This window comes from Mirounga leonina, unplaced genomic scaffold, assembly GCF_011800145.1.
Source record: "Mirounga leonina isolate KUSES-001 unplaced genomic scaffold, KU_Mleo_1.0 Mir_82, whole genome shotgun sequence".
NCBI lineage: Eukaryota > Metazoa > Chordata > Mammalia > Carnivora > Phocidae > Mirounga > Mirounga leonina.
The window spans coordinates 25,862,488-25,875,726 of record NW_023270825.1 but is presented as its reverse complement, the minus strand read 5'-3'; the positions used below and the strand labels follow the sequence as shown (position 1 = coordinate 25,875,726).

Below are 13,239 nucleotides of genomic sequence, written 5' to 3'. Positions count from 1 at the left end.
CTTCTCAGCCGTATATCTGTTTATTGTGTTCTTGACCCTTATCAGGCGTTTTAACTTGTAAGCAGTAATCCATTGTTTGTAAGTGGGAAGGCACAGTGGTGCCAGTTTGTAGCTAGTGCTAGATTGACAAGGAACTTGGGATAATTTCCAGAGTTTCTGTCCAAGACTTCACTGTTTAGGCTGCCTATTTTTTCTCTACCCTCTGACCTAGAAATATAGTGGGAAAATTATAGTTGGAAAAGATCCTAGGAGTTTTCTGGACCCCTGCCCACATTTTACAGGTGTTTAAGATTAAAAAGCAAGCAAACCATGAAAAAATATCCTTCTTGCTAGAAAGTGCCCCTGATGAATACCTTTTCTCACAAATGGGCACCCTTACCCACGTCAAAAAGCAGGAACAGTAGTAAGCATCCACATTCCAGTTCTAGAAAACAGGAAATGAACTAGGTATGGTGTTCTTTGCTTTTCCTCACTAAAACACTTCGGCAGCTCATCCCAAGTCTCAAGGCTGCCTCACTTCTCAGATTGGTAGCCTGGAAGCCTGTGCATTCAAAACGGGGATCTTTTTAAACTTGGGTTGAGGGGGTCTCACCAGGCCCTGAGATTGGTAGTATGACCTTTTTTTAAGGGATGTGGTCATGTGAGTTTTTGAGAGCAGCCCAAATTTTGGCTAACTGGATCTTATTCTGTTTAAAGAATTGATTAGGGGCGCCTGGGTGGCTCAGATGGTTGGGCGTCTGCCTTCGGCTCAGGTCATGATCCCAGGGTCCTGGGATCGAGTCCCGCATCGGGCTCCCTGCTCGGCAGGGAGTCTGCTTCTCCCTCTGCCTCTCTCTCTCTGTGTCTCATGAATAAATAAATAAAAATCTTTAAAAAAAAAAAGAAAAAAAAATAAAGAATTGATTAGTATAGGTTCCCAAAGGGTTGGGTTTAAGGTGTTCTGTATACAAAACATCACTGAAATGTGATTAGGGAGATGGAAGAGTAGAAAGAGCGCAGGCAGGCACTTGGGTTCAGATACCTGTTCCCTTACTTAACCAGATCTATGATCTTGAGCGAATCACTTATCCTCTCTGAGACACCTTTTTTTTTAGTTCATAGTGTGGGCAAGAGGATTAAGTGAGATAACACGTGAAAGCTCTTACTTTAATTCCTGGCACATAGTAGGGTCTCAGGTCGTCTCTTTCCCTTCTGACTCCTTGGCACTAAGGAGGTTGAAGATTTTCCTAATCTGTGAGTAAGTACACATCTGTCTAAGATTGATTAAACAGAGATTTCCTGAGGGTAGGGTAAGAGAGTAAAGTCAGAGGTCCTTTTCTGGAGAAAAATTGTTCCATTTAGTATAGGCTTGCTTTAAAATATGTGGTTTTAATTGGAGCACTTGTATTAACTTGTATTAATTTTGGGTTCCTAGCTCAGAATCTTAGGATGGGTTATCAAATTGGCTTAAAAAGGGACGATGGGGTGTAAAAGGGTGTATAAATTATTGTGAATGTGATATATTAGTTAGGATTCTTTATGTTTGCTGGGGGTTAAAACATAACTTGTCCTAAATAATAAAGGGAATTTAAAATTTTTTTTTTAAAGATTTTATTTATTTATTTGAGAGAGAGACAATGAGAGACAGAGAGCACGAGAGGGAAGGGGGTCAGAGGGAGAAGCAGACCCCCCGCTGAGCAGGGAGCCCGATGCGGGACTCGATCCCAGGACTCCAGGATCATGACTTGAGCCGAAGGCAGTCGCTTAACCAACTGAGCCACCCAGGCGCCCGGGAATTTTAAATTTTATTTTAAAGATTTTTTTCCCACTGTCCCCCATAAAGGGAATTTATTAACTCCTATTTAGGAAAGGCTTGATTCTGCAACTCCACATTTGCCTCTCAGGATCTCATTTTTCTCATTCTTCCAGTGGGGTTCCCACTGACTTCCTCCTTTACCTGTAGTTCCAGGCTTTCCTTTCAAGGTCACAAAATGACAGTTGAACTTACATACCTCATTCTCTTATACCATCCAGGGGAAGAGGCCATCTCTCCTGTCGCTGCTATAGAAGAGAAAGAAAGCACCTCTTTCTCAGAGGGTCTCACAACATATCTTCTGACACTCACTGGCTACATTGCTCATTCCTGATCCACCAACTAGAACTGAGGGGTGGAAGGCCCCGATTGGCTGAGGCCAATCAAAGCCCATCCCTGCAGCAGGGATGGAGTTAATCTTAACTAGACCCCATGACTAAGCATGGGAGCTGAATGGTTTCCCATGGGGCATTTGGGATTCTTGTTCTAGGAGGAGGGAAAGTTGCTAAGTGGCAAACCACAGTGATCTGCTTCAGTCTTAATTCAGATTCTGAGCTGTCAATTAATAAAAGCCTTTTGTTACAGCTGTAGGGATCATCCGTGTATCATGTGGACTGGAGGCTGCCGGAGAATTCCAGTTTTGGTGTTCCATGCTGAGGCTATTCTGACAAAGGACAACAATATTCGAGTAATTGGAGGTAGGTGTGGCCTCCCCCATGGCGGGCAGGTCTGGGCATGGCCCCGGTAACCTCGTCTTACAGAAGTTGATATCACATGTAAATAGGAAAAGGGCCTTGGTCATGAGAAAAATCTCATGATTTTTTTTTATACTTCAGGACTATTTGGAATTTCTTAAATTTTTTGCATCTTAAATTGCTTTTCTTTTTTGAATTTTTTCCTTCAGAATTATGTGTGCATGTGTTACTGTTATTTTTTATGATGAAAGACAACAAAATGTACCCTTTTAAACATTTTAGAGTGTATACCTAAGTGGAATTTAGTACAAGTCACAGTGTTGTACAATCCACAGCACTGTCTAGTTCCAGAACGTTTTCATCATCCTAAAATAAACCCTATTTCCATTAAGCAGTTACTCCCTATGAGCCCTTACCCCAGCTCATAGTAACTGCTCATCTACTTTCTGTCTCTTTCGATTTGCATGTTCTGGATATTTCATACAAATGTACTCATACAATATGTAGTCTTTTGTGTCTGGCTTTTTTCACTTAGCATAATGTGTTCAAGGTCCATCCATGTTGTAACATATATCAATACTTCGTTCCTTTTCATGGAGTACCATATTTTGTTTATCCATTCACCAGTTGATTGATCGGTTGCTGTTTGTTTCCACCTTTTGGCTATTGTGAATAGTGCTGCTCTGAAGATTCACATACAAGGTTTTGTTTGAACACCTGTTTTTAATTCTTTTGGGTCTCTACTTAGGAATGGAATTGCTAGGTCTTTTGGTAATTCTATGTTTAGCTTATTACAGACCTGCCAAGGGATAGAATAGTGACTGCACAATTCTACATTCCCACCAACAATGTAGGAGAGTTCCATTTTCTCCACATCCTCACTGACATTTGTTATTTTCTGTTCTTTAGATTATATCTCTGCTAGTGGGTGTGAAGTGGTATCTTATTGTGATTTCGATGTTCATTTCCCTAATGACTGATGACATTGAGCATCTTTTCATGTGCTTCTTGGTTATTTGTATATCTTCTTTAGAGAAATGTCTAGTCAAAGCCTTTGCCTATTTTTTTTTTTTTTAAAGATTTTATTTATTTATTTGACAGAGAGATAGCGAGAGCAGGAACACAAGCAGGGGGAGTGGGAGAGAGAGAAGCAGGCTTCCCGCCGAGCAGGGAGCCCGATGTGGGACTCGATCCCAGGACCCTGGGATCATGACCTGAGCCGAAGGCAGACGCTTAACGACTGAGCCACCCAGGCGCCCCTATTTTTTTTTTTTTAATAGGCTCCACATCCCCAGCATGGAGCCCAATGCAGGTTTGAATTCATGATCCTGAGATCAAGACCTGAGTGAGCTAAGATCAAGAGTCGGACGCTTAACTAGCTGAGCCACCCAGGCACCCTGCCTTTATCTGTTTTTGAGTTGGGTTGTTTGACTTTTTGTTGTTGAGGTCGAAGAGTTCTTTATGCATTCTAGATACTAGACTCTTATCAGATATATGATTTCCAAATTCTTTTTCCTATTCTCTGGTTTGTCTTTTTACTCTCTTGATAGTGTTTTCTCATAAGCAAAAGTTTTTCATTTTGATGACTTGCAGTTTATTTCTTCTTTTATTGCTTATGCTTTTGGTGTCATATCTAAGGAACCATTGCCTAATCTAAGGTCATAATCCTTATGCTTTCTGCTAAGTTTTATAGGTTAAGTGCTTACATTTAGAGCTAAATGGTCTTTGATCCATTTTGAGTTAATTTTTTTATATAGTGTGAGGGTAAGGGTCCACCTTCATTCTTTTGCATGTGAATATCCAATTGTCCTGGCATGATTAGTTGGAGACACTATTCTTTCCCTATTGAATAGTCTTGGTGCTGTCATTGGAAATCAGCTGACTTGGATGTATGGTTTTATTTCTAGATTCTTTTTTTTTTTTTAATTTTTATTTATTTATTTGACAGAGGGAGAGACAGCGAGAGAGGGAACACAAGCAGGGGGAGTGGGAGAGGGAGAAGCAGGCTTCCCGTTGAGCAGGGAGCCCAATACGGGGCTTGATCCCAGGACCCTGAGATCATGACCCAAGCCAAAGGCAGACGCTTAATGACTGAGCCACCCAGGTGCCCCTTTATTTCTAGACTCTTAATATCCCATTTATCTTTATGTTTATCTTTATATCAGTGCCACATTGTTTTGATTACTATACCTTTGTACTAAGTTTTAAAATTGGGTTGTTGAGTCCTTTAACTTTATTCTCCTTTATCAAGATTTTTTTGGCTATTTAGGATCCCTTGCAATTCCATATGAATTTTGGGATCAGCTTTTTCATTTGTGCAAAGAGGGTGTTGGGCTTGTGATGGGGAGTATATTGCCGTCTTAGTATTAAGTCTTCCAGTCTGTAAACATGGGATGTTTTGTCATTTATTTAGATCATCTTTAATTTTTTTAGCAATGTTTTGTAGTTTTCAGTGTGTAAGTTTTAGAGTTCCTTGGTTAACTTTATTCCTAATTATTTTATTCTATTTGATGCTACCATAAATGGAATTGTTTTTTCAATTTCATTTTTGAGTTGTTCATTGCCAGTGTGCATAAATACAGCTGATTTTTATATGTTGATCTTGGATCCTGAAACCTTGCTGAACTCATTTATTAGCTTTAATAGTTTGTGTGTGTGTGTGTGTGTGTATTCTTTAGCATTGTCTATATATAAGATCATGTCATCTGCATGTAGAGATTTTACTTCTTCCTTTCCAACCTGGATGCCTTTTATTTCTTTTTCTTACCTAATTGCTCTGGCTAGAACTTCCAGTACAATGTCAAATAGAAGTGGTAAAAGTGGGCATCTTTCTCTTTCTTGTTTCTGATCTTAGAGGGAAAGCTTTCAGTCTTTCACTGCTCAGTATGATGTTAGCTGTGGGTTTCATAATGCCCTTTATCATGTTCAGGAAGTTTCCTTCTATTCCTTTGGTGTTTTTATCATGCAAGGGTGTTGGATTTTGTTAAATGCTTTGTCTGCATTCGTTGAGATTTTTTTTCTTCATTCTATTAATGTGGTATATTACACTGATTGACTTGTATGTTGAACCATACTTGCATTCCTGAGATAAATCCCACTTGGTCATGGTATAATCCTTTTAATATGCTGCTTGATTTGGTTTGCTGTTATTTTTTTGAGGGTATTTGCATCTGTACTCATAAGGGATTTTGATCTGTAGTTTTCTTGTGATGTCTTTATCTGGATTTGGTATCAGACTAATGCTGGCCTTATATAATGTGTTCCCTCCTCTTCTTTGGAAGAGTTTGAGAAGGATTGGTGTTAATTCTTTAACTGTTTGATAGAATTCACCAGTGAATCCATGTAGTCTGGGCTTTTCTTTATTGGGAGGTTTTTGATTACTGATTCAACTTCTACTTGTTGTATGTCTATTCATATTTTGTATTTTGTATTGACACAATTTTGGTAGTTTGTGTGTTTTTAGTTTTTGTCCATTTAGTTTATCTAATTTCTTGGCATATAATTATTTTTAGTATTCTTTTATTTATTTGTTTTTCATAGTATTCTTATGTAATCCTTTTTATTTCTGTAAGGTCAGTAGTAATGTCCCGTTTCATTTCTCATTTTAGTAATTTGAATCTTTTCTCTTTTTTTCTTAGTCTAACTAAAGGTTTGTCAATTTTGATCATTTTAAAGAGCCAACTTCTAATTTTGCTTATTTTTTCTATTGTTTTTTATCCTCAATTTCATTTATCTCTAATCTTCTGTGATATTAAGCAGTGCTCTGAATTCTAGGTTAGCCTGTAGCTATCTTCAGAGGTTACAGTACCATGGATCTGAACTGCTGTGTGATATAGTGGAAAGAGTCTATACGTGGTTTCTCAGTCATTGGTTCAAATCCCAGCTTTGGCATTTACTAGCTGTGAGTCTGGGGCAAATCATTTAAACTCTCTCAACCTGTTTTAGTATTAGTTAGGTGGAGATAATAGCTATTTTGCAGGCATTGTAAGAATTAATGAGATCATTTAATATTTGGCATATAGTGGGCACTCAAAATTTGTGCTATTTACTCTACTTGTTGAATAGGATCTGTTCTACTGTGAAATGACTTTAAGGTCTGTTCTTGCCCCATAATAAGGCAGGAGTTCAGAGGACAGTCAACACCTGCTTCTGGGATTTGAATCCTTCCTCCCCAAGGGTTGTGTTCTAATCCCCTCAGCAAGTTGCTAGGTTACTACTTAAAGGGATATGGTTCATTCATGTTCTCTGAATTTGGAGGAACTGAAGATTTGCTAACATTTGCAAAGAAACTTCCTCTCAATATAATTGGAGTCAAACATCAAAGGTAGGTAAAAACAACAGAAGTAAATAATCTCCCCCAAACATACTTCTTTTGGTCTGCTTGTCACAAAAATGAATCTCTGTATTCCATGCCAATAAGCAGACTTTTTTAGAGTACCTGACATTTATTAGAAATTAGTATCCATCAGTGTTGTCATCCTGTTGTTCAAGCAGTCCCTGTGTTTTTATTTTTTTATTTTTTAAAGATTTATTTATTTGAGAGAGCGCGAATGAGAGAGAGTACATGAGAAGGGGGGAGGGTCAGAGGGAGAAGCAGGCTCCTCGCTGAGCAGGGAGCCCGATGTGGGACTCGATCCCGGGACTCCAGGATCATGACCTGAGCCGAAGGCAGTTGCTTAACCAACTGAGCCACCCAGGCGCCCAGTCCCTGTGTTTTTAGAACTTGTGTCTTTTTTTTTTCCCTTTACACATTCTTGTGATTAAAGAAAAAGCCGCTGAACTTTTTCTCAAACTTTGTTTTTGAATTTTCTGTATCTTTCTGATTCTTTGAGGTTTCATAATTTTCTAGACCCTCCTTTATGAAAAGAACAATTTTTAAAAAAGATTTACTTATTTTAGAGAGAGAGAGAGTGCAAATAGGGAAGGGCAGAGGTGGAGAGAGAGAGAGAGAGAGAGAATCTCCAGCAGACTCCCCACTGAGCACAGAGCCTGACGTGGGGCTCTATCCCAGGACCCTGAGATCATGACCTGAGCCAGAGTCAGATGCTTCACCAACTGAGCCATACAGGCGCCCCTGAAAAGAACAATTAGAATGAGTGTTTCCTAGTTGCTGCCTCAGATTTCTGAATTGTTAAATACTCTGGGTCTTTTTTTTTTTTTTTTTCCCCTCCTCTCTCAAATAGCTGACATACATCTGCTCAGATCATAATCCTGTGTTTAAATCCCCTTGAGAAGTGTTTCTGGGGCATTAGTTATCTTCTGCTGATCTTAGAGCGTTAGATGCCAGCCTTGTTTTTTCTGTTATCTGTTAAATGTTTCATTGAATTTACTGTTAATATTTTTGGTACAGTATGATTTCATATGCTTTATTTGTGAAATATTCCAGAAATATATTTTTTCCTTACTATCTCCATGTTTTCTTCAAAATTGCATACACTTTGAACATGTAAATGGGATTGCATTTTAGAGACAAGAGAGATAATTTCAGTTTAAGGTAATCTGTTCCTAGAAAGAAACATCATTTTATAAATTGCCTCTAAATGTATCAGCTTTGTAAGTTTGCATTTGTGTAGGCTAGCACTGTCCAATAGAAATATGATACAAGCTAGATATGTAAGTTTTCCAGTGGCCTTATTTTAAAAAGTTAATAGAAATAGGGACACCTGGTGGCTCAGTCGGGTAAGCATCTGCCTTTGGCTTGGTCATGATCCCAGCATCCTGGGATCAAGTCCTACATCGGGCTCCTTGCTCAGCAGGGAGCCTGCTTCTCCCTCTGCCTCTACCCCTCCCCACTGCTTGCGCTCTCTCTCTCTGACAAATAATAAATAAAATCTTAAAAAAAAATATGTGAAATTAGTTTTAATAATATATTTTATTTAATCCAAAATATCACTTCCACATTTACTCAATATAGAAAAATTCATTAAGATATTTGACATCTAGGGGCACCTGGGTGGCTCAGTCAGTTAAGCATCTGCCTTTGGCTCAGGTCATGATCCTGGGGTCTTGGGATCGAGCCCCACGGAGGGCTCCCTGCTCAGCGGGGAGCCTGCTTCTCCTCTCCCTCTGTCCTTCTCCCCCTCCACCCCCCATGCTCTCGTTCTTGCTCTCTGTCTCTCTCTCAAATAAATAAATAAATAAAATCTTAAAAGAAAGATATTTGACATCTAGTATATATTTTACACTATAAGTGTAAAATCTCTGTGGTACAAAATTTTCATCAGAAGTTTTTAATCTGTATTTAGATTTTACAAGTATTGTAGTTGAAAAAGTAAATTCATATGTTCAGGTTGTTCCAAACAAGTTTTCCAAATACTGAATCAAGTGTCAGTTTTCAAATTTAAATTTAAATTAATAAAGTTAAAATTAAAAATTCAGTTCCTTGGTCACACTAGTTAACATTTCTTTCTTTCTTTTTTTTAGAGAAGGAGAGAGAGAGAGAAAGGGAGGTAAGGAGGGAGGAACAGAGGGAAAATCTCAGGCAGGCTCCACATCCAGGGCTGAGCCCCATACAAGGCTGATCTGACGACCCTGACATTATGATATAAACTGAAATCAAGAGTCAGACACTTAACCGACTGAGCCACCCAGGCGCGCCCCACACTAGTTACGTTTCAGGTGCTTGGTAGTTATACGTGGCTAGCAACTACCATATTCAACAGTACAGGTATAGACCTCATTTTCTGACAGTAAGGCAAAGCTACACTGTATTGCCATTGAAAGGGTTATTCTTATATTCTAAAAGTAGAAAAAAAAAAGTCCGTTTTATCTTCATTCTAGTTTCCCAGGCTATTTTTGTCCAAACCTCTTAGGGCATGTCATCACTCCCTAGGTGCTTCTGTGCTGACAGAGTATTGGTTTCTTGTTTTAATTTGCTCTGTTGCTGCCAGTCCTGGAATTTGCCAGGAGTCCTAGCACTTTAGGTTGCCTCCTGATGCACACAGGAGTGGTTGGAGAAGAGGAAATTCTGTAGTCTCATGGTAGAATGGATGCCGTGCATGTTCAGAGGCTCAGATAGCAGATGTTTGGCAGTTTGCTAGTCGGACCAATACCACGCCCTGCTTCTTGTTTTTATATGGAAGGAAGTACGGATAAGGTGGTTATTTCTTGGGCAGTGGGACTGGTTCAGTTTATAGTTGCAAGCCTCCATTTGACTCTTGCCATGGGAGCAGAGCCCAGGGTTGCCAGGTCTTTCAAGTGAAGCCCAGAAATTGAGATTTTTATATGAATTCTTTCAATTTTAAAAGATTAGCGACTAATTCAGTTTTATGTTTAAAACACCACAAAGAATGAACAAACCATGTCTGCAGGCTGGATTTGGCCCTTGGGTCACCAGTTTATAACTGGTTATCAGCATTATTGGACACAGGGCTGTTGGACACAGAATATGAATGTGAGTTAAAATCCCCAGCAATCACACTTGATTTATGTCATTCCACCCTGTCTTTCTTGCACTCCCCTTTTGGAACATGCACAGTGTATCAGAGTTGGGTTATAGTTAGTTGGTATGGATTAGAAGCAGTTGGTCACTGCTTACGACTTACACACTGTGAGTATTGTGTCACTGAGTGTAGTGATGATTGCATTTTTCTTCTATGTTAGGAAAAGTAGGAGAAAGAGTATTAATAGCATTTTTGTTTTTACTTTTTTTTTTTTTTACAATTTTTAATATTTTTTAAAAAATTTTTTACTATGAGCACTGGGCGTTATATGCAACTAATGAAATCATTGAGCACTATACCTGAGACTAAGGATGTACTATATGTTGGCTAATTTAAATAAAAAAAGAAAAAAATTTTTACTATGTAGCAACAAGTGTTCTAAAAGTTATACGCATATTAACTGATGTAGTGCTTACAACTACCCCATGAGGTAAGTACCTTTATTATCAACACCATTTGACAAGGGGGGGAAATTGACCATAGAGAAATAATTTACTCACGATTACAGGCAGGAAGTGGTAGAGCCTAGATTTGAGCCCTTGGCAGTTCCACTTATCATTTCCCCTTCCTCCCTAGTCCCCGGCTAATCATTCTCTGTTTTTCTGCATGCCTTAGTGACTCCCTTCCCCAGGGCCTGGTACTGTGAGGCGAGCGTTGCAGAACAGGCGTGGAATCAGGCACACTTCTGGTCTCCAGCATGGATGATGCTTTGGCTTTTACATGTACAGAAATGGATATGTCGGTGATCACAGTTATCATAATGAAGAGACCTGACTTTCTTTCACTTCCTAAACATTCAATCTAAAAAAATTAAAAACCTTTTGACAAGCTCTAAGAATAGTACTTTCGTTGAATGGATGTATACTCTTTCCCTGTGCTCACCAGCTGTTAATGTTTTGTCTTGTTTCTTGTCATTTGAGAATTAGTTCAAATACTTTGTACCTTAATGCTTTATTCAGCAGTGTCACGTAAGCACAAGGGCATCCTCTGTATAACCACAGTACTGAGATGACACTCAAAAGGTCTGCCATTGGTAAAATACTCTAGTATATGGTGCTTATGCACATTTCCCCAATTGTTCCAGTTTTGACCTTTATAGCTGTTATTATTTTTCTAAAATCTAAGACTAAATCAAAGATTGTATATAGTTTTCGTATTTCTCTTCTAATTTCCCAGACTTTGTGTGTGTCTGCGTGTGTCTTTCATGGCACTGACATTTTTAGAGATTTCAAGACTAGTTGCTTTGCAGATGTCCTTAAGTTTGGGCGTGTCTGATTGTTTCTATGTGTTTAGATTCAGGTTTAAAAATTTTGTAAGACTATCACTTAGTGCAGTTGTGTCCTCAGTGTATCACATTAGGAAGGATGTGATATTATTATATTGCGTTATTGGTGATGGCAGATTTCTCATTGAGATAATGTTCACCAGATTGCTTCATCGGAGGGGTGCCTTTCTCCTTTGTTACAAGCATTCTCTGGAAAGATGTTTGGAGATGCATGAATATTCTGTTTCCCAGTAGTCTCTCACTCATTGGTATCAATTGATTTTAGTCTGAACTAAAATGAACTTTAGTCTGAACTTTTACAATTTTTGTAAAATGCTGATTTTCTTTTTCTTTCCTTCTACATTTATTAGCTGGATTTTCTGTAAATAAGAGCTTTCCCTTCTATAGGAGGCAGAATAATGGTCCTCGCCAAGATGTCTACCTTCTAATCCCCAGAACCTGTGAAAATGTTACCTGACATGGCAATGGAAAATTGAGGTTGTAGGTGGAATTAAGGTTGCTAATCAGCTAACCTTAATCACAAGGGTCCTTTAAAGTAGGAGGAGGCAGGGCACCTGGGTGGCTCAGTCGGTTAAGTGTCTGCCTTCTGCTCAGGTCATGATCCTAGGGTCCTGGGATCAAGTCCCCCATCGGGCTCCCTGTTCAGCAGGGGGCCTGCTTCTCCCTCTCCCTGCCGCTCCCCCTGCTTGTGCACGCTCTCTCTCTCTCTGTCAGATAAATAAATAAAATCTTAAAAAAAAAATAAAGTAGAAGGAGGCAGACGAGGAGTCAGATGGATGCTATGAGAGAAGGACTAGACCCACTGTTGCTGGCTTTGAAAATAGAGGAAGGAGACAATAAGCCATGGATTGAGGGCAGCCTCTAGAAGCTGAAAAAGGAAAAGAGCCTATAGAAAAGAATGCAGCCCTGCTCTTGCCTTGATGACATCTGGGTCAGACTCCTGACCTACAGAAATAATCAGACAATGAATTTGTGTTGGTTAAGGCACTAAGTGTGTGGTAGTTTATTTTAGCAGCGATAGAAAACCATTGTACCTTCTTACCTTCTTATCAGTGTGTGGACTCATTAGTAAGGGCGTTATAGTCTCTCTCTGTCATATTCATGTTTATGTTGAAATTGTCTTAAATTTGGCCACTGAGATCTTTGTGACAGGTTCCCTATCCAGAAAGTGAGCACTTTCTTCTTTTTTGGCAGAACAAAATATTGCAGGCCTATCTTGTGCTTTCCCTCCCCACCTTGGAGTCAGAACACCAACTCTTAAGCAGTGCACTGTTTCTTACATTCTACTCTGGGCCGAAGCAAACACCTAGGATCCTGAACTGTTTTTTTCTTACAACAGTATTGCAAAGGCAACATAATAGTGATTGATTATTGGGGAAACCCTGTAACTGGACTTTAGAAGTTTGCCACAAGAATGAGAAATATGGAGTGTCTGGCCTTTTCATTCCAATCTTTCTGTGTCTGCTTTGCATGGTGTTCCTGCCAGGACTGGGCAAGTAGCAACAGGGATTTATGGATATTTTCACATAAATTCATAAAAAGGTGTGCTTCTCTTTGACTGTAGAGGCTGAATTTTGTTCTAAGGCCTGTTCATAAGTTTCTGTATTATTCTTATTCAGAAAGTATTCAATATGCGGTCCTTTAAAAAAATTATTCTGCAGATGGGGCGCCTGGCTGGCTCAGTCAGTGGAGCATGTGACTCTTGATCTCAGGATCGTGAGTTTGAGCCCCACATTGGGCACAGAGATTACTTAATTAAAAAAAAATTTAGGGGCACCTGGGTGGCTCAGTCAGTTGGGCGTTTGCCTTCTGCTCAGGTCATGGTCTTGGAGTCCTGGGATATAGCTCCGCGTTGGGTTCCCCGCGCAGTGGGGAGTCTGCTTCTCCCTCTTCCTCTGCCTCTCCCCCCCCACCCTCGTGCTCCTGCGCAGGCACGCGCTCTCTCTCAAATAAATAAAGTCTTTAAAAAAATCTTTAAAAATAATTGTTCTGTAGAATTTTTAGCTAATTTTCTCAAACAATTTG

The 13,239-nt window shown here is 39.4% G+C and overlaps 1 protein-coding gene across 2 annotated transcripts in view; it reads left to right on the top strand.

Annotated features, from left to right (window-relative positions):
- The window catches only part of TTLL5 (tubulin tyrosine ligase like 5), a 259,783-nt gene that overhangs the window by 5,126 nt on the left and 241,418 nt on the right, over window positions 1–13,239 (top strand). For both annotated transcript variants that reach the window (XM_034993230.1, XM_034993229.1), the window contains exon 3: window positions 2,378–2,490. In XM_034993230.1, the coding sequence (XP_034849121.1) occupies window positions 2,378–2,490 (113 nt within the window). The remainder of the gene's footprint in view (window positions 1–2,377; window positions 2,491–13,239) is intronic.